Below are 25,166 nucleotides of genomic sequence, written 5' to 3'. Positions count from 1 at the left end.
GAGAATATCAGCAAAAGGGCTATTATATAAAATATAAATATTTTTATGAAACATAAGGCAAAACTATTAGTACTAGTTGTCCTAGTCAGTATTACTCAGACTTCTTGGCTTGTCTCTTGTATTCAGTTAAATGGAGCATCTCTGTGTCACTGTGGCAGCATAGTCTGCAAAGCATGATGGGTCCATTGCCCTGATGCGTTCTCCCATTTGCAATTCCTGGTAAATGTCTCGCCGGCTCGTGCGCACTGCTCCGCAGTGTTGGTGTAAAAAAATTCTAAGATGAGAGTGCAAAAAATGGAAATCTAGTGACATTGTTGCAACCAAGGCTTTTGTATGCTTGAGGAGGGTTTCCACCAACAGCTGTAGTTGTTCCTTGTTGTTGAGAAAATTTATTGCCACTAACTGAAGGCTTGTCCATGCCGTCTTTCCCTTGCCACGCAGTGCATGGTCAAATGCATCATCTCAAAGAGCACGATCTGAGGAACCACAGAGGACACCTTCTTTACTAGCTTCATAACCTTGGAAATTTTCCACGGAGATACTGAAAGCGCTTGTGTTTTGTCAATGGCGTGACCAAAGTTCTTCATCGACCAGCTTGATGTGTAAGGGTGGTAACAATCTTGTTCTTATTCAAGCAAGTGGTGGATGCTGAACACTTTCCTCCCGGGCTCCCCAATGGACTGTCCGAGTGGCCAATTCTTCTTGATGTAGTGGGATCTCTTGCATGACATTCGCAGACGAAAACAGAAGTACTTTGTAGATCCAGTCTGCAGACCAAGAAGGAGCAACAACCTTCCAACGCAACCACAAAGTGCCACTGAGTTGGTCATAGTTTATGCACCTCAAAAGTGTTTCATGTTGTCATAGTCCTTCATTATGGACTGCATGACATGGAATGATGGCAAAACTTTTGCATTATTGCAGCAAAAACAGCTTTAAGACTCTCTTCGAGCTCAGTGAACAGTCTCCATTCATCTGGATCGTAACGCTGTGAGGCTGCATCACACCATTGATGGTTTTGCAGGCTACAGATACCTTCCATGAGAGAATGGGACAGATCCTTTGACGCGTCACGAGGAACATGGAAACCCTAACATCACCTGCCAGGAGATTCCACTGCTGTAGTCTGGAGCCCAACAGCTAGACTAGAGCCAATCAACAATTTTAAGCATCATTTTCGTTCTCAGTGACCCAGAATTAGTAAAGTTTGACTACATTTATTTCAGAAGCATTTTGGCTGTAGAGCAGTGTTATTGACTGCAATATCAGAGGGGTGAGGAAAAACTACTTAATCTAGTTGCTGCCCAGTCTAATAGGGTTGAGAGTTTAGACTGTGTGCTTATATTTCCTTTTCTTTTAGTAACCACTCTGACTTTTTGCCTATCACTTATAATCACTTAAAATCTATCTTTGTAATTAATAAATTTGCTTATTTATTTTACCTAAAGCAGTGTGCTTGGTTTGAAGCATGTCAGAGACCCCACTTGAGATAACAAACTTGGTACGTATCAATTTCTGTGTTAAATTGATGAACTTATATAAGCTTGGAGTGTCCAGCGAGCATAACTTGACACTGCAAGATGGAGGTTCTTAGGGTTGTGTCTGGGACCGGAGATACTGGCTAGTGTCATTCAGTTTCACAATCCAAAGAGCAGCTTACATGCCAGAGGCTATGTGTGAACAGCCCAGGTGTGAGGGTTCTCACAACAGAGTAGGGTAAGACTGGATCCCAGAGTCAAGGATTGGAGTGACCTAGCACATTATCAGCCCCGATAACATCAGAGGGAAACATCACAGTATGAAGCTTTTATAAGGAAACACAAAGCAGGCAAAACCCCCTTGATCTGATTTTCAGAATGTGCTAAGCCTCCATACTCTTAAAAGCTGGGTCCCGTAAGATGTCTTGCTTGGGCACCAACCCTCATATGCTAGGTTTGGAAATATTGGTCTAAGCAAACAAAATTAGCAAAAAGGGTCTAGTAAACTCCTGTGACATGGAACCAATGAGTTTTTTTTCAACTCCACCCCAGAATTGCAAGCTTTATTTATCTGGGACTCCTGAGTGGTTGATACATGCATTTATTTGTAATCACTTTCAGAATTTGGACTAAACAGTTCAAACAACCAAGCCTTCATGCACAATGCTTGTATCAAATGCAAATCACAAATAAAGGCAAAGTCTTCTGAACTGCCATACACTGTGGATGACATTTATTTCAGACCCATATTGCTTTCTGTCTTGTGTAAATCTGCGGTTATCTCACTATTAAGTACTGTGTAAATTATTTGACATTTGAAATGCTGGGGTGTGAAACTCAGCTCATGAACAACTTTACACATTAAAGAAATGAACGTTATGCTAAGCTTCCTCCTGTGCTCTGTGTCAAGTCCATCAATTTAGGTCTGTTTGTCACAATTTATAGGCCTTTGTCACACCTTCAGGGTCTCCAGGGAGCTACTGGATGGGAAAAGTGCATGCTGGTGCCTAAATGGTTTTAAAATATTTCATCCATTGGTACTGTTTCAGTTGGTACTTGGAGGATGGCATGGATTTTGAAAGGCATTCAGCATATAATAATGAATGCTATGCATCTCAATGTCATTACAACCATCTAGTCACATTAATTTTCAAATGCCAGGTATCAATTCCAGTATATTACAGTCCCCACTGAAAAGACTAAATGTGGTAATCACACAACCTCTGTTCAAGCTTGCTGAGAAGCATGTTTTGATCACGGTGAGGTTGATACTGCTTTATGGAGGTGGATTGTGCCTTTGATTTTATTCTGTGCTGCATATTTTCACCCCAAAATATCAAAAACTAAATCCATGAAGGGATTTAGGAACCTAACTGCCACTTTAGATGCCTGAAGTCCAAAATTTAGATCCTTAAAACCCCTGCTGAGTTGCTGTTTAACCCTGTAGACCAGTGGTGGGCAACTTGCAGGCTGCACATGGTGTGTCAGGGTAATCCACTGGCGGGCCATGAGACAGTTTGTTTACATTGACCGCTTACAGCCACGGCCACCCACAGCTCCCAGTGGCCATGATTTGCCAATGGGAGCTGCAGGAAGCAGCGCGGGCCTCAGGGACTTGCTGGCCACCACTTCCCACAGCTCCCATTGGCTGGGAACGGTGAACCGCAGCCTCTGGGAGCTGCAGGCAGCCATGCCTGCAGATAGTTAGTGTAAACAAACGGTCTCGCGGCCCACCAGTTGATTACACTGATGGGCCGCAGGTTGCCCACCACTGCTGTAGGCACCTATGTTTCTGCACCAAACAGCTAAGTACCTAAATCCCAGCAAGGTTCTCAAACTCAGAGTCTCCCCCATGAGCTATCTAGCTTTCAGGGCCCATTCTGGTAGACACTCTTAGGGCACACCTAAATCACACAAAGCATTGCTGAGGAGGAGATAGTGTCCCGCCCCGCCATATTTAAATATGTATCAGAGCAGGGACTGGACCCTGCTTCTCCCCAGACAGTGTTCTAACCATGAGACTATAGTGCCATTTTTCTCTCTCTCTGGTCCAATGATTATTTAAATATTGTATAAAAAGTGGAAAAGCTTCAGCAGAAGACATCATCAGAAGCCCAACCTATACTATCCCATGGTCCACTGGTTAGAGCGGTAGTTCTCAAAGCCGGTCCGCTGCTTGTGTAGGGAAAGCCCCTGGTGGGCTGGGCCAGTTTGTTTACCTGCCACGTCTGCAGGTTTGGCTGATCGCGGCTCCCAGTGGCCGCGGTTTGCCGCTCCAGGGAGACGGGGGCTGCGGGAAGCGGCGTGGGCCGAGGGATGTGCTGGCTGCTCTTCTCGCAGCCCCCATTGGCCTGGAGCCAGTGGGTGCCACGATTGGCCGAACCTGCAGATGCGGCTGGTAAACAAACCAGCCCAGCCCACTTGGGGCTTTCCCTGAACAAGTGACAGACCAGCTTTGAGAACCACTGGGTTAGAGCACTCTGTTGGAACACCCAGACCCTGCTCTGAGGTTTGAACCTGGGTATCCCATGTCCTAGCTGAGTCCTTGTAACATTACCCAGGGTATAATCCAGACTTCTGAACATCCGTGTCCCCTGAATTCTGTAGCATGGGCTAGGTTCCCTCTAAGCTGCGCAGCCTCACAGCTACCTATTAAGCCCCGTGCAAGGGATCAGGGGCCCAGCACAATGCTGCCACAGCAGGGAGAGGTGCCGCTCCCTCCCGGCCGCATCGCAGACCTGCCCCAAACTTGCTGTGGCCTTGCCGTGGCTGGAGCAGAGACGCCCCTCCTCCCAGCCTCAATGTGGAGCTGCCCAGTATTTGCCACAGTGGAGAGAGACACCCCTCCTCCCGACCCCAACATAGATCTTCCTTGGACTTGCTGTGGCCGGGAGAGAGGAGCCCCTCCCTCAGCCCAGCCCAGTCCTGCTAGAGCTGCTGCAACCATGGATGTGGAACCTCTCCCCGGGCCCCAAACTGCTGTGATGAAAGAGGGCTTGAGTGGGAGGTGCATTTTACACTGCTTTGCTGTCATATCATCCACTCCTGGCCTGTTTACACGCCCTTCAACATGCAAATTCATTCCCAGCTAAATATATGAGCACTCTGACCAGTCACTCATGAATTACATATAGGGCAACAACCACAAATTCTTAACACCACCCTTGTTCCCCCCAAAATGTGCACCTTGTACTATCCAGCTCATTACTGAACAATGCAAGCTTATAGAAAGTCTGTCATTTCATTGAAGACAAATAATATATGCACCAGCCTTGTTATCCCAAATGGAGTTTCCCACACACTTTAATCCAAACACACTGGTTAAGATAAAACAGTATTGTAAACTTAAGTGATTACAAATGATGATACATAAAAGTCAGGATTGATTACAAAAGAAAATAAGAGTAAATAATAATACCAAACTTAATCTAAGTGAACTTAAAAGCAAAAGCTTTTGTTTCACCATACATTGCAGTAAATATCACAGGCTGGGTCCCACTTAGCTCAGTTGTTTGAGAGTCATTGATGTCAAGAGCAGGGATGAAGGAGTAGAGAACAATGCAATCCAGTGATTTCCTCCCATCTTTATAATTCAATTTCTTGTGCTAGAAACATCTTTGCTGAGTCATGGTGACACACAGACAGTTGTGGATGTAACATTTGCACCATCCCTGTGATGAAATGTCATTTTTTGTCTATACCGTCCCCTTGCTGGAGAATGGCGCTTAAACAGGTGATAGCTCTTTAACACTTGCCTGGGGGTGCTAGTGTGTCCGACTCTGAAAAACTGGCTTGTGCCTGCTTTTCCTAAATGTGGAACATGTTACAGCAATACTATACAGCAGAATCTTGTAACTTTACATTCAGTGTTGGTGCACATACTTTACCAGGACAATAATGTTCAACAGATTATGAGTTTTCCAGTGATACCTCACAAGGCATACTTTGTACAAGATTAATCATAGTTTTCTAAAAGTGGTGAATATAATAATGTAGATCATCACAGTCCTGTAACCACAAAGCTATTGAGTGATGGGGTATCGCCAGCACCGTTTTTGTAGGTACCCATCTCGCTCCCTGTATTGCACAGGGAGCCTGGGCTTCTAACAAGAGTTTGTGGCTGCCACTATGCATCAGGATGCCTAAATTAGGCATTGCAATGATGAGTCTAAGTCCCTTTATGGTTCTAACAATACAATTTTCCAAACTTTTAGCATGTATATGGCCCCATTGAAATTAATGGGACAAGTCCTGTTTAAAGCTAGGCACATAGTTAAGCCACTTGTGAAATCTGGACTTAATGCGGTGCCACTGTGGTCATGATGATAAAAACAAACATGTCAAATATAGGTTTCTCTAGTCCTTAAATTCTATTCTTTTTGAAACACCAGTCTGAGTGGCAGTTGGGGTAGTTTTGGCTTTTCACACATTTAAATTACGTGAGTGACAGTGCCATAGTCCACAGAGTTGAGAATGGAGGGGACAAATCACTCTAAAAAGGCATATATTTTAAATGGCTGGGTGGCAAACCTAGTATTTCCTAATTGGAACTTGTGCTTCTCTCCCAGTGCATTATTTCTTGCAGTTATTTATATCCAACTGCTTCTTCATGTGCATTTTTGGGTACAGCTTATTAACTGCTATTTTGAGCTCCTTGCTTTCTTCAGATGTGCAATTGATGTAAATGTTACGGCAGCCCTGGGACTGTGTATACAGCTAGATTGCTTTATAAATAAACAAATAATTGCAATTAATAAAAAATAATTAAATTAAATAATTATTCAAGCAGACAGAGTCACCAGTAGCTTAGACACATTTTTAGTGGCTTATACTTGACTGATCACAATGGAAGAGAAAAAATGAATGCCTAACTGGTCTCTAAACAGTACAATTTTCTGAAAACAAAGACCCTACTGTTATATTTTTCCACCCTCCACTCACACCTCCGTCCCAGCTATCAGCATCCAAGGGGAAAAGGGGAATTGGCCTCAACAATTTGCAATGCAAAGGTAGTGTTATAAATTTATATTTCTGCCAGTGAGGTAATGGGTTGACTCTTAAGTGTTCAGCCATGATTGATTTACCCTTTAAACTACTTGGGGCATTTCTTCAAGTTTTGCCTTGAAATGTTGGCTTGTGTGCACTGAATATTTTGTAGATGCAATCAGAGTGTACTTATGCTGCAGCCTAACTAAACCTGTTGTGAACTCTAGCCTTCATATTCCCCACTCTGTCAGCAGTATAAATCAACTTGTGTTATTCTGGAGATATTAGAAATAGATTTAGTCGTGCACTAAACACTGAAACTTGGGCCAATTGCCGCTAGCTGCGGGTGCACTGAAGGTATTAGCAAAAGGCTGCCACTCTTCATCAGTCATAATGGGGTATGGCAGCATTGCTTTTGTGGACATAGCTACTTCTGACAGCTAAGAGTGAAAAAAAAATTATATTCAGTGTGCTGTCTGAAATGCAAAATAGGACAAGAGTATGCCTTCCCAATTGTCTAGTATTCAAGATATTGATGGAGCCAGCAAGGTTGTATTATTATCAGGGCAGCACAGCCGTGAATGCGTAAGCTAGAAACAGGCCTCCCTAAGTAAAATATTTCTTTCTCATATTACTTATGTAGGAGTCAGCTTCCAGAGTATATCTTCAGAACATATTATTGGTAATTTTTCCTATAAAAGATAAACCCCGCAAGGGCAATGTCAGCATGTCTCTTTACAGATGCACACTCTCACACAATGCTGGAGCTTTGCTAAAACTGTCAATGACAGGTCAGGGGAATGTGTTTTGAGACTGGGGACCTCCTGATCTGAATTGCAATGTAGTGCTGCAGTGAGTCATAATCTACTCTCCACGTATTCTAAACAGGAAAAAAAAACAAGGTAGGCAGATGTTGATTAGGTTTTGTTTGAGTTCAGAAATGAAGATAAACATTGTTTTGGATGTCAGGCAGCTATTTTGAGAAATATTGATGAGGAATGTTGTTGCAAGTGTGAGGTTTCTGGGCTACCATTTCCTTTCTCTCCCAGTGCCCTTATGAAAAATATAAAAACTTAAAAAGTAATGTACGATTGCCTGATTTTTCAAAGGTGCTGAGCACCCTCAGTTCCCAGCACTGTGACAACTACACAAAACGTATAAACATAGAAAGGAACAGTTTTTACAAGTGAGATAATGGCATATCTTTTAAACCTTCAGTACAGCCAGTTGCAGCTGAAAAAAACAAAACAAAACAAAAACAAGCATATATAAATAGCTGACAAGTGAAGGTACAGCCCCAAAAATATTTAACTACCGGTAAATAATATTCTATTATTGGTTTAACAGCGCAGTTACTTGCGATTATTTTTTTTTAATCATTTGACAGCCCTACTGTGTGTGTGTGTGTGTGTGTGTGTGTGTGTGTGTGTGTGTGAATATATATAAATATAAATGCATGTTGTGTTAATATTATGCACATAATGCCTATTAATGTGGCATATACTGGACCTAGCATATATTGGCTAACAGTAAGCATTACCCCCATGAGCTACGATTGCACAAACAAGCCTAAGAAACTAGAGGTGTAATTACCAGCATATTATGTGAGCTCCTTCCAGAAGTGCACTAAACAACATGACTTCACATCTGCTACATAGTGTTTGTTAGATCATTCTCTCCCCAAGGGAGAAGCATGTGCAGTGGAGAGTCTTGTTTTCTTGGGGTTTTAAGTTTGTTTGTATATATGTTGCTTTGCGTTTATATTAGGAGAAGGATAGGGTAAAAGAAATGTGCCGTGAACTTTCAGTGGAAGGTACTGAGGTTTGTGGTGGTCCCTAGACCTTGGAGGATTCAATCCACCCTCTCAGAGCAGCGCACAAGAAAATTTTGGCTTCTGCACAAACTAACTTTACCCTTATTGTAGAGAGATCCATTGTGCTAAAGGAGTGAAGTTGTTGACCATGGTCTTCATCCAAAATTTTTAAGCAACCTTTTAGATACTCTGAGCCCAGGCCATGAAACACTTTGGACATAAGGACTGAGACCCTGAACCTCATTCAAAATTCTATATGAAGCCAGTGCAGAGAGTGAAGGACAAGTTTGATGTGCTCTGTGTTACTAAGGCTGTGTTACTAAGGAGATGCATTACAGCATTCTGTACTAGCCAGAGTTTCCTAAGTGCTGAAAGCTTCATGCCCAAGTATATCACATTGCTCTAGTCCAGTTAAGTGATGAAGGCATGAATAAATGAGGCCATATCCTCATCCTGTAGAATGAGATGCAGTCTTCCAGCCAATTGCAGATGATAGAAAGCATTACTTATGGATGCTGCTATGCAAGATCTTAGTGTCTGCTAAGAAGTTGAGACTACTCCTAGACTGCAGACTGAATTGATCAATTTTGGATGTGTACAGTCAACCAAATGAGACTGCACTGCTGCTGAAAACTCTTCAAAATGCTTCCCCACTAGTATTGCCCTGACTTGCTTAGGCCCAGCTTCAGCCAGCTGTTTTTCATCCATGAGCTGACCTCATCTAAGCAGTTGGCCATCTTGGTGCTAGTGGTGTGGTTGTTTGTATTAAAGGGTTGGTAGAGTTTGTATTAAAGTGCATGTTCAGAGCTCTTGAGTCCATGTTGTCTGACCAGTTTATCTAGAGGCTGCATATATATGTTGAAAAGGACTGGACAGAGAATTGATGCTTCTGGAACACCAGAACTGAGGGGTCTTGTGGTGGAGATGTATTTTCACATCACTGATTGTTGGATGCATCTCTCAGAAATGGATTTGAACCATTGTAGTGCATTACTCTGAACCCTTTCCACCTCTCTCAAGTGAGACAGCAATATCTTGTGGTCAGCAGTGTCAGACGTTGCATAAAGGGCCAACAGGAAAAGAGTGGATGTCTGTCCTCCGGTCATGGAGAGGATCCTTTTGTGCTACAAGGCACAGAGAGTTTGACCCACCTCACTAACTGGGGCTCCTAAAGTCCCGTGGACTTCAACGTGTTAGAGGTGAGCTGTGTGAACAAAACCCTATTGAGAGAAGCAACCTGAGATGTCCACAGAGATGCTATGGGCTCATGTAAAAGCTACTGGTGAGAAAAGGCTTGGTGATTAGTCCTTTTTTATGCAGTTTTTATTTTTTATTTTAGAGTCTTATTTCTGTGGGAATTGTATAACTTTAAATAATAGTAGATATGAAAACTTTATTAGTCAAGCGTCCTCATTTTCCCCCCTAAAATAAATATTTTTTTCTGGTCCCAGTGAACTAACTTCTCAGTGCTGTGTCCTTATGATTTTTAGATAATCCCTTTTCATTTCTGTGGAATAATGTCCAGCAAATAAAAAGCTCAACAGCTATTTTCTGGTGGTTAGCTGTATGTTTAAAAAAAAAAAAAGAAAAAAAAATCACACAAAACGCAAACCACCCCAGTTTTATGCTGTGTTGTGAATGCTTCTCATTACTGTATACAAGTATTTGCTACAATGTACTGCTTTTCCAGATCCAGAAATGTCCATGATATTTCCACAATGAGGTTTGTGACACACATGGCTACAGTAGTACTGTAGTGAACTAGACTGTACGAAGGGTTAGTGAACTAGTGCATTCACTTCTGGAGACTTTGGATTAATTGTCATTTAGGGCACAAGTTTCTGTGTGTTTATGGCTCAATACTTATAGGTGTTGGGCAGTCTGGCTTGATCTACTGAATCACTTTAAAACATACTTCACTTTAAGCATATGAGTAATCCCCTAGTACTTGTAAAACTGAACATTTAATTTTTAGAATTATTTGTGGCCATAATATCAGATAGTATCAGCATTCTGTTCACTGGGTGGGCCAAGGACTGGAAATGCTGCAGATCCAAACTGTGTGAGGTACTTCTCCGAGCACCTACTTTACTTGCAGTAATCTTGATTTTAGCTTCTGTTTCAAGGTCCTTATTTCTATGAGCATCCACATTACAATACACAACCCTTGGCTTTCTGTGTAGAAGTTCTCTTAGCCATCCTAATATCACCCTCATGAACATTTACAATACTTTTCTCTATCTTTGGTCAGGGTGGTTTAAGTCATGGGTAATGATCCTGTTCCTTTTGGAATCAACATGTCTGAAGCAACCATCTGAAATTCACTAGTTCTCCAATGTCATTTGCTGTCACTTTAAAATAAAAATACTCCTGATGAACCATTAGAATGTCCATTTTCTTAAGTCTTTAAAGTTCTTTGGCATTTCAGAGCATTTAAATTTAGCCTTTTCCCACCCTTAAAAAGAAAGAGCAAGGACTTAAGCATATCAGTCTGTTTTGCTGTATTTTACAATCTCTAAAACAAAGATTTCCAAATTACAGATCAAATATTAATGATATAAAACTTCATTTTATTCTGAATATAGTCCGACACGTCTGCAGTGGAAGAAATTATAGTTTGTTTATTTTGGCCCTTTTATTATGTTTGTTTATTAATAAAGATATAAAAATAAAATGATATTTTTTATTAAAATACCCAGGGAGGTAATAAATTTAACCTTCCATCAGTGCTTAGTAGACAATGAATATTCACTGCTATATAGCACTGTATTACTTAGTGGAGAAATAACTAAGATATAAAGGCTGATTTTATAATTGTTTTTTATGCTTTACTATAAAACAGTACATTTGTTAGTCAGGCAGAATGAACAATGCTTAATAACATTGAAAAGATGAGAAACTAGTTTAAAAAAAACCTGTTACTGGACATGTATGTGAGTCATTGAAGAACCAATGAAGCCACATAAGAAAAAACTAAACAAGAAATGACCTCTCTGAAAAACACACACTATCCATGTTTTCAAGTTTGTTTTTTGGGGAGTTGGCAGGTGAATTAATAATGTCTAGATATTATTTTTCAAAAGCAACACACATTACTGTTGGGATTCTCAAGCCTACCTACATCTACTTGCCTGAGGAAAACATGACTAAGAGTTTGCCTTAATAAAACAGTTTACTATTGACCAGTTCTACCTTATTTTGAATAATTTAGCTGGTGTGTGTATGCAGAGAGTATGTGAGAAGGAATTTAAGGTAACATATATAGGCATCTAAAATTAAACATCTACATTGATACTTGGGCACCAAATTAAGCTGCATGATTTTTCAGAGGTTATGATTTCCTGCAACTTCCATTTCCTTTGAAACTCATGGTACTTTTATTTAGGTTCCTAAACATGGGTATGAATTTAGGGGCCTAATTTTGGGCACCCACCTTTGAAAACATTGGCCTTAATCCCTTCAAGATAGAACAGGTTCCAGAAACAGGTTCTTTTCCAGGGGAAACTATTGTTATTGGTGCTTCCTTTATCAGCAGTTCCTATCACAATTTCACAAGCAAGGCCAGTTTTCTAACAGTCTCAAATATTTTTCCAGCAGAAAGCTTTTGTTTAACACGATACAACTGTTGGCAATGTTAAAGATTGGGACCTCCAGGGACTGAATCTAATTTCAGCTGGGTTCACTCTGGTCTCTTTTTTTTAATACTTATGTGTATAAAGCCTCGTGCATGGAGCAAAGATAAATGAGCAGGTCAAATGGCATGGCCACCTTTTTTAGTCTGTAGTGATAGTAAGAAAAAAAAATATGAAAATAACCAACTGTGCCCAATAAAATCTGTTTAATCTAATTTAGAACTGCAAACACTGAAATGCAATCATCATTATATGGTTAATTCATGACATCACTGCAGGACAATGTTAAGATTGTTTTGTGTCTTAATAGGGCATTTCTTACCAAAGTATGTTTGGATTTATTTTAATTGCAACTGCTAAATTTCTTGGGTTTTTACTGTTTAATTTGCTGAGAATTGCAATATCGCTGTAATGTTTTTATCCTTCAGTGTTACTGATACATACGTTCAACCTTCAAACCATAACATAGGTTTGGGGGGGATTGTTTTTGTTTGTTTGTTTTCTGGGAATATATAGTGAAGTTCCAATCTGATTCCCATTTGCTTCAGTGGGCGTTGGACTGAGCCCTTAAACAATGTTATACTGCTGTGTCCTAGTGAATCTTATGACTCTTTTCTGCTGGACTTTCTTTTCTTTCAGATCACTGTGTGAAAATAAATACCGTGCTGCGTGTGCTGTAACAGCTAGGCATAATGGGTTGAGTTAAAGGCAGAGTTTGCACTCTATTAACTCCAAATTTCTTTATTTTTTATGAGTTTATATCACAACTGCAATGTTGTATAAGGATAATGGGCCCTAATCATCCTTGGTGGCACTCTATTAATTTACATGCATAGAATATGAATGTGAGACAACATTTTGTATGTAATCCAACAAGTACAAGACCAAATTCTTACTCAGGCAAAAGGCTCATGAAAGCTACACAAGTTTTGCCTAAGTAAGACCAATGTAAAGACTGCAAGACTTGTCCCATTTAATAGGGAGGTCCCACAGAGGTCTGTCCTAGATCTGGAACTATTCAACATGTTCATTAATGACTTAGCTAATAGAGTGGACAGTATGTGTATACAATTTGAGAATAACACCAAACTGGTGGCACTTCGGAGGATAGGATTACAATTCAAAATGACCTTGACAAATAAGAGAATTGGTCTGAAATCAACAAGGTGTAATTCAAGAATGACAAGTGCAAAGCACTTCATTTAGGAAGGCAACATCAAATGCACAAATATAAAATGGGGAAGAGCTGGCTAGGCAGTAATGCTGCAGAGGAGGATCTGGGGGTTATACTGGATCACAAACTGAAGATGAGCCAACAGTTTGATGCAATTGTGAAAAAGGCCAACGTCATTCAGGCGTGTATTAGCAGGAGTGTCATACATAAGATCCAGGAGGTAATTGTCCCACTCTACTAGACATTGGTGAGCCCTTATCTGGAATATTTTGTCCAGTTTTGGGTACCACACTTTCAGAAAGATCTGGACACAATGGAGAGAGTCCAGGGGAGAGCAACAAAAATGATAAAAGTTTTAGAAAACCTGACATCAGAGGGAAGATTAAGAAAATCTTGGGTATGTTTAGTCTTGAGAAAAAAGGACAGAGGGAGGCTCTGAGAACAGTCTTCAAATATGTTAAGGACTGTTATAAAGAGGATCAATTGTTCTCCATGTCCACTGAAGCTATGACATGATGTAATAGACTTAATCTGCAGTATGGGAGATTTAGGCTAGGTATTAGGAAAAATATTCTAATTATAGGGGTAATTAAGCTCTGGGATAGGCTTCCAAGGGAAATTGTGGAATCCTTATCGTTGGAGGTTTTTAAAAAAACATGTTGGACAAACATCTGCCAGGGATAGTCTAGATATATTTGGTCCTGCCTCAGTGCAGATGAGGCTGAAGTAAATGACCTTTTGAGGTCCCTTTCAGCCTTACATTCCTATGATTCTGTGAATGTACCTGATCACAGTCTGCCTTGCTTTTACTGAGTATAAACTGAGGAAAACTAGCATATCTGAAGCTGTACTATAAAGTACACTATAATTAAATCTATCTTATGAACTGAGCACCTAATGATTAAAAATAATACCAATGATGGTGATAATTATAGATGCTGTGCTGTAGTTGTAAAGGCTAGAAATGAAGTGTTACTGATTAACTAAATCATCACTAATAATTTTTTTTGATGAAATGTCTTGAAGTAAAATCAGATTTATGATTTATTTTTCCTCTTTGCAGCTACAGTGTATCAGCTAGTATTGATTTTAAATTGCAAGCTCAATACAGTATTAGAATTTCAGCTAAAGGGAAAAAAAATCCTGGGGAATGGATCAATGTTATGTACTATTTTCAAGGTGTGTGTGAGCTGTATTGAATCAGAGTTTCTAAATATTAATCCATAATAGAGCTTCAGGTGTATTTTCAAATGTAAGACATTACATTTCTGGTATTTGGAGCTCCAGAGTGCATGAAGCAATCCAAAAATCTTATCTATGTAATATACTGACAAAATGTGCATTTCATCCCCTTCTGGTAGCCAGCCAACTATATCAATAAAGGAGTTATTCTTTTAACTCAACTATTGGAGGGCTATGCCGTAGTGCCTGAAAGCCTCTTGTGTTCAAACCGTTGGATAATACAAATGAGAGGGCCGTTATGGCCAAGATTTTCAAAAACAGGAGCCTAAAGTTAAGCTAAATATCTTGGTTGATTTCAGTGAGACCTACTTAGTGCCCAACACTTTTGAAAATCAGCTGACGCACATTCAGAAGCCCCAGTGTAATTCACCATTTTTTTGAAAAATTAGATGTACCTCTCTATCTGGGGTAGGAGGAGAAAGCTTTTCACTCTGCTACATAGACCCCTCTATCTTTGTCCCCCTGTGGTGAGAGTCCATGGAAGGTTTTATATGTATTTTCAACGTGCTGATCCTTATCCTGGCCAAGAGAGAGAACCTGCATACCCAATGCCTCTCCCCTGCCCCCCAGTAGAGCTACATAGCACACATTTCGTTATCTTGATTCTGTATTAGATGAGAAGTTTAGGCATAAATGTCTGAATATACAGTGCTTCCATAATCATTATGTTGAACTATGACTTTGGTCTTCTGTTGCACCTCATGGCCTCTAAAATGTGACATTCCCCATCCTTCAGCAAATCAAAGACTAACCTCGAGCTTCTTCTGAAATGAGTCCAGATGATCTCTGCAGTATTATTTTATTTACTGCATCCCTAATCTTTCCTTTCATTGAAAGTTGACTCTAATTAACGTGCCCTCACCTTGTAAACATGAACAGCATTATTTTAAAACTGGTCTTGCTAATCGAATTGCTTTTCATGAACTCTCACGCTTCCCCATGATCATCAGTGTAGTAAAAAAAAAAATCTCCTGTGGCACCTTAACATTTTTGCTTTGGCCAATGACCATCTGTAACTGTAGCAATTCTACAATACTATCCAACAAGCAGTCAATTTATTTTCACTATCAGTTCCACTTCCAATTCCTCCACCAGCGCTGGCAATCATAAGTAGAGATGTGTAGGAAAGTTTTAAAAAATCACCTCAAACTTTTCCCTTGACTATATTGGACTATCTTTCACTATCAAAACAGCTGTTTATTTTTTACAAAAATAAAATAAATATTGACATACAAATCACTGTTAGTGCTAGTACAATGATGATGCTTAAAAACTTTCCAGTTGCCTTTATAGCTAATAATTTTTCGGCATTTGCAGTATTCCCTGGGGAATGCCAGGTGTTCTCAAACTTGTTGTAGTATGCACTCCATACTAACAGAAAGATTGTATGATGGACCACTGTGTCATATGACCTTCCTTCCCATTCACTCCCCTCTGTATAAGTGATTGTTTAAAATCATTTTGGCAAGTACCACAATTAATTACATGGAGAAATAATATGAAAGTAATATAGTTTTGCATCAGAAACATGGAGGGATAGCCAGTTTGCTCTCTGTAGACCACCCTGAAGTTCTCTTCAGACCACCATTTTACAACTACTTCTCAATGTGACACAGAGGCAGGGCCGGCTCTACCATTTAGGAGACCTAGACAATGGCCTAGGGCGCCAGAATTTTGGGGGGGGCGCTATTTTGCCGGGGGGGCGGCACGCGGGTCCGGTGGACCTACCACAGTCATGCCGGTGGATGGTCCGCTGCGGGAAAGGCTCCGGTGGAGCTGCCACAGTCATTTCAGCAGACGGTGCGCTGGTCTAAAGGCTCCAGCGGACCTACCGCAGTCATGCCTGCGGCAGGTCCACCGGAGCCTTTAGACTAGCGGACCATCCGCCGAAATGACTGCGGCAGCTCCACCAGAGCCTTTCCCGCAGCGGACCATCCGCCGGTATGACTGCCGTAGGTCCACCGGACCCACGGGGGGCGGTGAAATGGCCGTCCGCCTAGGGCGTCAGAAAGTCTGGCGCTGCTCCTGCACAGAGGGGAAATGGAGTAAACTTACTCTCTGAGTACTCCAATATGTATGGACACAAGGCAGACTATCTTACTATAAACCCATCTGATATAAGTGTCAGTACTCTATTTCTGCAGTATTCCTATCTGAAGCTGACCAAAGCAGGTAGATGAAACAAAACTCAAGCCTTGATTTCAAACCCGATTTAGTGAATAAAATACTTTGTTAATTTTAAAATGTACACACTCCTTTTTGGACTTGTATTCTAGCACTCAAAAGTTTTCTTCTAGCAGGCTGCGCTATAATTCTCATGGTATTTTGTGGTCTGCCTGCAGGCAGATCAGGGGGTTACCTGCCTAAGTACTGATTTCAGTGCCAGTGTATACATTTTACTTTTCAAATGCCAGTTAGGTACAAAAATGTTGGTTTTGAACATGCCATGAGCTGTGTCTAGCTTTCAACATGCACTTTAGGCACCCACATTTTAAATCTGGCACTATATTTTCACCAGTGTCCATTTCATGTGTGAAGGGAAGATGTTTGTAAATAAATAACTTAATCTCTTCAAAGGTCTGATGCTACTGGTAATGGCAAAATGCCCATGGCAGGAGCAGGAGCAGGCCCCTGGCATTTTAATATGTCTTTTCAGACTTGGAGAAATCTTATTATTATTATTATTGTAAGTGAGGACTTTAGAAACAATATTATTCATAAACATAACTGTAGAATCCCTGTTATTAGAACAAGGGAGACAGATGACACTAAAGTGCTTGATACCCCACTAAGTTGGAAACCAGAGTTTCCATGGTGAACTGATATACAAAAGCAAGCAATATTTGTGGCTGTGTTACTAAACCTGTGAACAAAGAGGTCCAAATACACAATCTTGTCTAAAATTAAGTACCTATATCCAAATATAGACACCTAAATATGTGGCTTGTTTTTCAGTGGTGCTGAGCACTCACATGAATGTCAGCAAACCCTGCTGATGATCTTGCTTTACAAAGTATGGAGACTCCCAAGCTGCACTTGGAGTTTGGTGTCTTTGCAAATCCAAATGCTCAAAGCCAGACTGGTAACTGCGTGGTCCCAAGTGAGTGTTGTTAAAACTGTCAAAGCACACAAGAAATACCCTCCTCTCTAGCTCCCTCCTTCCAACAGGGTGTAGGCGGGCTCCCCCTTGCCTTTAGACATCTCTGAAAGGGGAAATTGATTATCCTGTTACTCCCATGTCTATTTACATTTCCAAGGGTGGGCAACTGACTTGCTTTCCCACACATCACCCCTCACCTCCAACTTGCTGGTAAGTGTCTTCTGAAGAGTGGGTGCCTGCCCACCTTGCCTTCTCTTCCCTGTTTGATGCAACTGCTACTTACATTTATGTCAGTGTGGTGCTGAAACATTACATTGTTCTTTTCCTGTTTCCAAAGAAGCAGGAGCTACAGCAAATGCCTTCATCTAAAGGGGCTAAGCTATATAATATATCAGCAATATTCCTGATCTTTGTTTTCTTTTGGAAATTAAAACATCTGTATTTTTTTTTTCTAGGAGCATACGTACTTCAGGTTAAAGCTACAGATGCTGACGATCCAACATATGGAAACAGTGCCAGAGTGGTTTATAGCATTCTTCAGGGGCAACCATACTTCTCCATTGATCCTAAGACAGGTAAATGTTTCATCAGCAACAATATTATCATTTCGCTTTCAAACATTTGCATTTTGACTAAACATCCAAGTGGGCGGCAGCATTATTGGGGTGTATAGAAATAAATACCTGATGCTGTGATACACCCAAAGGCCAATACATAATCATATATTTGCTTTGTGCGCAGACTGGGTTTTGAATAAATTGCAATCTGCCATATAGTTTGGAATGTCTAAAGTATGTATGTGTTGAAGAGGTCTTTCCTTATGCACTCTTACTTCCACATTGTTAAGATTGCTTCTGTCTTGAAGTACTGCCCAGTTTGTATGTTCTCTCTTGTTTTTTCCTTGATGTTTTGACTCCAAATCTCAAGTCTTTATCCTGTTGACTCAATCTGAAGTCTCCTTTCCTAGAATGATGAATACTTTAGCAGTGATTCTTGTGCTACGTGTTCTTAATCAGAGAATGCAGACAGCTAATTGGACCCTGCCCTCTTCTTTTGCTGGGGCACAGGATATTGGTCTGAGGTTGTTAGATGAGTTGGCAGAGAAGAAAGGGAGACTGCAATATTTTATTGTGTTCTATATTTTTAAATGCCATTCCTGTTTCTATATTTAATAATTCAGTGAAAGAACCAAGAATGTGCACACTAAATGCTACAAACGATTGAATGTGTACAGGAATAGTCACCCATATGCCCCTTTCAACAAATGGAATTTCTTCTCCCAGCGAAGCTGTACTAGAATGTCAGATGGCATGTTAAAGACTTTCTCACAGATTAATCAATAATTGAAGATGGGAGATGCACGACACTGTTAGTGCAGAATCTCCAAAGGTCACTTCCTCTGTCACATGCTCCATTTAGCAGTAGATCATATTGCAGACTGGCTCAATGACTCTACTTTGAAAATCAAAATCTGACTTTTTCAGACACCTCAAAAAAATCTTAACCTTAATGCTTCTTTTTGGATTAAATCTTGTGGGAAATGGAGAGGAATTTAAAAGTGAACTGAAAAGCTTTAACCAGCCACAAGCTGAATACAGGTGTCTATATATCTCATGTAACACTTGATGATATCCCCACCAGCATTCCCTGAATTGTTTTAGCTCTTTGGGGTATGTGCTGCCTTTTCTTACTCAGTATTGAGTGGAGCAGATGGGCAAAGCTTACACAAGAAGAGACCTTGAAAGTCATACAGAGGGGAAACCCAATATATCACACATCCACCATCAACCCCTCTGAACATGCTACTCAAGTGGAACTTATATCAGAAATGAGCATATAGATTAATGCTACTCTGAGCAACATTAACTTGCAATATACAAGGGTATATGCAAGCCACTGGAAGGGTTATATTCACACCAAGGGAACTGCTCAAATTAGTATTAACTCATGAACTTCCTTACAAGATCAGGTGCAGAGGCTCACATCCTTCATGTGGGCAGACCCCTGACTCTCCATTAATATCACTGTAGGGCAGTCCAGGTGCAAGGCCTGTCTGCATAGAACTCATGATAGGAGTTTATACTTGTCAGTCTTTTGGCAACCTCATGGAGGTTGTATATCAGTTCACATTCAATATCTGTATTCGTTGCAAAAACAACCAACCAACCAAACGAACAAAAAAAACTTTAAATATTATTCAATTCTGTGGCCCTCTTGGTTAACATTAAAATATTTAAAATAGTAAAAGCTGCGAACATTTAGTGCAGTACTGAATCCATGTAGATCTGTTCATTACAATAAGCCTTGATTTCAAAATTCTAAAGTTTTTTGTGAAGAGGAAGAAGAAATGCAATGGCTTCTTTCCTGTTAATTACTCCATATAATGAGTTGCTCTACCGAGATTCTTAAACGTGCTCTCTGAAAATCCATATAAACACATGCCTTTTTATAGAAAAATTTGTTTTTCATTTTTATTTAGTCTTTTAATATAGAGTACAAAGTGAAGGGAAAATATTGCCATTGGACTATTTTTGACATTTAAATTATTTGCATGGATTTTTAGTGGAGACGGAGATCTCTTATGGGAAAAGCTACAGATGCTTCCAACTTCCAGACAGGAAAAGCAGTAGGTGATTAGGCACTTCACTGCTAGAGTAACAGCCAATTGTTTATGTACTGTAACCTAGTAGGAAGATTTTTAACAGGTTTAAAGCTAATCAATGTTATCTCAAAAAATAATTTAAAAATCAAGGTGAACTGCACCTCTTGTTTGTGAAATATTCTCTGCCTCTTCCATGGAGTGCTGAACACCTCAATTTAATTTAATTTATTTATTTAACTATTATTATTTTGGTCTCTTCTGTTACTATAACAAGGGGAACAATTAATTTCCATATCTGTTTACTCCCTGGACTTGAGTATAAGAAATATGTTGTAAAACATTTCAGGATGTTAAGTCATGGAACGGGGAAGAGGTTTCAGTGGAAAACTGATAGTGTTGTTCCAGTTTACAAAAGGACTTTTGCCACTTAAAAAAAAAATTGAAAATACTTCCCTTTCTGTTTTAAGTCTCCAATGACTCCCATTTTTAATGATGCTAGTATGGCTTTTTAGTATTTTATTCACTTTTTAAATATGTATTTTCAGTTATTTTTGTAATCCTGGAGCTTTAACCTGCAGGAGTTCTACCTTGAAAAGTGGAGCCTTTTGAATAGCATCGAGTTTTTGAAAATAAAAGAATCACAACCTTTGTTTCAAGACTATGTACACATGTGCTTAATTGTTTCAGACATTAGTTATTATTTAGTGCTTTAACTAAGGAAGGAAGGAAGTCAGTACATTCTTTTCAATAATTGTTACTATTATCATCAATGTTACAAATGAAAGAAAACTTCATTCTTATACAATCAATTTATTTAGGATTTTTTGATCTGTTGAACCGGTGGTGAATCCAAGTCAAAGTTATTTTTAGACTCCTAACAAGCGTTATCAACTAATTGATTCCATTCTTACTAGTTGACACACGAGTTAATTGCAAAGAAATAACAAGCATCCCAAGAGAGATTTTTTTTCTTATCACTCTGTGTGCATTGTAACAAAAGGGAAAAAGACAGATTTTAAAACCAACCAGCCTAATGTTCATAGATAATTTCTGAAATAATAATAATCCCTCTCCAACTGGCTTATTTTGTAACTACACAGGCTATCTGCATTAAACTGTCTGCATTGAACCATTTCTGAGAGATATTGTTTAATTATATTGCATTTTATAGTGTTGTCTTATGACAAGGTAACATACCTTTTCTCATGAATTTGGTCACAGGATCCTACATTTTTAACATAACAGAAAGAATGCTACAGAAGGTGTCGTTAGATGCCAACTGTTCAGAGTCACTCAAGATTAAAACACAATTGATTAATGACTAACTGTGTGTTTGCAACTGAATGTAGGATATTTACTATACCCTATTCAAAAAGTGCCTGAGCATTTTCAGCAATCGCTGTATCAGGTGAACAGTGATATGTTTTGTAACCAAACACCATTGTTTGTACAGAAGGAACATTGTCTTGTCCAATGGAACCTCATTGCATTGGTGGTGGTAGTGGATGTTTTGTTTAAAATGCAGGAGATTCATAGAGACAGTCTGAGAAGTAGTGATGTCTACTCAGCTCATTCTACTTCTTTTATTTTGTCCATCCTTCACCCCTTCTTCTCTCACTCATGTCTCTGTGCTTTTGTCCACGCTGCTCCTTATGCTTTTTCCATTCTGATGTGGAGACATTCACTCTCTTCTCATTCACATCCCTAGTCAAAATTCACTTGTCAGTCTTAATTTACCATCCAAAATGTTGTTTATTTAAAGTGGGGCAGGGGAGACAGGCCCTGAAATACTACTGTGTAATCAAGCTTCCTTCTGGTCACCCATTGAAATCAACCTGAGTCTCTCTATGGAAGCTGCTGACTGCTGGGCTCTTTTAGAAATCTGAGCACTTCATTTAAGTGTCTAAGTGGGAACTGCCAGTTGATGCACTCTTTGGGGAATCTGACCATCAGCATACATAGGAAAGAATATTATTCTGTAAACAGAACCTTTGCCAAAGTTTTGGTTTATATGTATTGTGTTTCTCTTTTCTTTTTTTCCTCCAAGGTGTAATAAGAACAGCTTTGCCAAACATGGACAGAGAGGTCAAAGAACAATATCAAGTCCTCATCCAAGCCAAGGATATGGGAGGACAGCTGGGAGGATTAGCTGGAACTACCACTGTAAACATAACTCTCACCGATGTCAATGACAACCCACCTAGATTTCCCAAGAGTATGTTTTATTTTACATACACTAATTTCAAAAGGAGTGTCATTTATAACATCAATGTGAAGACTCCCTTAAATGATTTCTTGGGTTGGAGGTCAGACAGAAGGGAACCCTAATGCATGATGGAAAAGTATGGAATGGATCTTTTCTAAGACAAGAACTGTTTTAAAGAACACAAGGTCCAATCTTGCAAGATGCCAAACATCCAATGGGAAATGAGGATACGCAGGATCTTGCAAGATCAGGCCCATAGCTGGTAGCAGTTATATTTTTTTATAACATAAGTTTGGGGCATATATTTTATCCAGGGAAAGCTCATGTTACTCTTCAAATGACTCCTGATTATAAACTTATTACATTTCAGGGTGGGTCACACTTTTCTGACCTTTTTATTAAAGGTATAAGGTGAAATTTCTCAAAAGAAAAACTAAGAAACAATATTTGGTAAAAGTACTATGAGTTAGAATAATTGTTGTCATAAGCAGGTTCAACTCTGTTGTGCCATCTGGGCCCATTGAGGTTAAGTCTGTACTCGAAAATATTTATGGAATCAGAATAGAGATCATGTACCAAAGATGTTTATATAAATTAGTTGAAATCAGACTTTTCAGAAATGTGCTCGTTTAAAAAAAGGTTGTTTGATAGGGCGGTGATTTTCAGAAGCACTAGCACATGCAGATCTTTTTGAAGATTATTGGAGTTGTCAGTGCTCAGGAAATCTGAAAACTGAGTCCTTGGTATTTATACAAAACAATAAACTTTGCAAAGATGTAGCAATTGTAAATTTCAGTAGTCATGACAAACTATTAGGGTGGGATTCACAAACGTATTTAGGCACCCAACTCTTACTGGTTTCAATGGGAGATAGGAATCTAATTACCTTGGTGAATCCTGTCCTTAGTCGCTAAATGACAGTCAACAAGACAAACTTCTATTATTAGATTAGAATATTTGAACGAACAATTTAGTGATGGAAACAGGAGTGTTGGTTTTACCACTATTTATGTGATTCTACCTTGTTTGATTACATTCCTACACGTTGAGGAATGCATAACATATTGTAATTACATATGACTGGCTTTTTGACGACACCTATGTCTTCATGAGACTGTTGTTTTTTCTCAAACATTTGTTCTTCCCACCTTCAAGAATGGAACTCACTGCATTTCTGGAGCGATCCCAGTTCACAAAGCGCTTCTTCCAGCAGATTTTCAGGTGTACCTTTGACTCTGCTGCTATGGGCTTTAGTCAGCCCCCCCAAATTACTTTATAATGTGACCATTTGGCTTAATAGACTGAAACATTTCAAAGTACAAAGGAACAAAATATACTTTAAAAAAAATAAAGATATCAGGACGTTATTTTTTACACTTTCAGGAAGACAGCTTTAAAGGTCTTATTTCATTTGTGTACAGTAGTGATGACTTTTTAGTCCAGTCAAGGCTCTGTGCAGTGGTTGAAATATCAACAGATCATGTTTCTCCTCTCCTCTGCATATTGAGAGTTGTAAACCTTTTCTCTCTTATTATATCAAATGTCAGAAGTCAATTAATAACAATAGCTCTTGATGAAACAGAAGGGAATAATATTTGAGATGCACAGTGTGTAATAGAAGTAACATATATTTATTATGGCCAAAGGCTAAAATGTGAGAGAATGATGTGCATATTCAGGGGTAACCACGTCACTGTAAGTCACTGTTATTGGGTATGTCACAGAAGGAACAGATTTAGTTTAAGGAAAAGTAATTACTGCTTTTTCAGAACAGTAATAGCAAAAGTTCTGCTTAATGGGGACTCTCCCGTCGGCATAATAGCTATGGCCTCTCACAGAGGTGGATTAGCATCAGTGTGAGAATCTCTCCGACTGACATAACGCTGTCTACACCAGCACTTAGGTTATTCTAACTACATCGTTCAAGGATGTGCATTTTTCACATTCCTGGGTGACGTAGTTATACCAGAGTAATTTTGTAGTGTGGACTTGTCCTTGATCTGGCCACTCACTTGAGATGGATTCCTCACTCACAAAGTACTTAGGTGCATCACCCCTATTGAAATCAATGAGTTAGGCACCTAAGTATCTTTGTGAATCCCACCCTGGCTTGTCACAATTAATGTATTTCTAGTGTATATTTTTAGTTTGATGTTAAGCTTCCATATTAGGCCCAGGCCTTCAAGGCCCCAAATGCCCTCATCTATTTCAATAGGAATTGAGAGATAGAAGGTGAGTGACATAGTATCTTTTATTGGACCAACTTCTGTTGGTGAAAGAGACAAGATTTCAAACTCCACAGAGCTCTTCAGGTCTGGGAAGGTAATCGGAATGTCACAGCTAAATACAAGATGGAAGAGATTGGTAAACATAAGGAGTTAACGAGTTGCAAGAAACCATTCAAGATGAAGTGGGCAATTAACATCTTTGCTGTCATAGGTAGGACAAAGGAGCATTAGTGGGTTACAGATTGTTGCAATGAGACACAAAACAAGTGTCTTTATGGAGTCCATGATCCATGGCAATTGAGGCATTTGGCATCTCACCAAAGTTGCTCAGGACCATGCAAAATTGGGTCCATTAATTAGACAACTACTCTTGTTGCCAAAGAAGCTGCACACCACACCAGGGGCGCCAGGTTATATGGGCTCAAGGTGCTCGAGCACCAGGAATATTCAAGGCTGGGGGCTGTGCTCCACCAACTCAAACTAGCTATGGGAATAAAAGGAAACAAGAAGACTTTTTATCAATACATTAGAAGCAAGAGGAAGACCAAGGACAGGGTAGGCCCGCTGCTCAGTGAGGAGGGAGAAACAGTAACAGGAAACTTGGAAATGGCAGACATGCTTAATGACTTCTTTGTTTCGGTCTTCACTGAGAAGTCTGAAGGAATGTCTAACATAGTGAATGCTTATGGGAAGGGGGTAGGTTTA

The 25,166-nt window shown here is 39.7% G+C and overlaps 1 protein-coding gene across 1 annotated transcript in view; it reads left to right on the top strand.

Annotated features, from left to right (window-relative positions):
* CDH12 (cadherin 12) overlaps nucleotides 1-25,166 on the top strand; it is a 347,726-nt gene that overhangs the window by 224,417 nt on the left and 98,143 nt on the right. The window contains exons 4-5 of the mRNA XM_032798095.2: nucleotides 17,881-18,000; nucleotides 22,075-22,242. Coding sequence (XP_032653986.1) covers nucleotides 17,881-18,000; nucleotides 22,075-22,242 — 288 coding nt within the window. The remainder of the gene's footprint in view (nucleotides 1-17,880; nucleotides 18,001-22,074; nucleotides 22,243-25,166) is intronic.

The sequence above is a fragment of the Chelonoidis abingdonii genome, chromosome 2, assembly GCF_003597395.2.
Source record: "Chelonoidis abingdonii isolate Lonesome George chromosome 2, CheloAbing_2.0, whole genome shotgun sequence".
NCBI classification, from domain to species: Eukaryota; Metazoa; Chordata; order Testudines; family Testudinidae; genus Chelonoidis; species Chelonoidis abingdonii.
The sequence above is the reverse complement of the archived record's forward strand: the minus strand, read 5'-3'. Positions and strand labels throughout refer to the sequence as shown.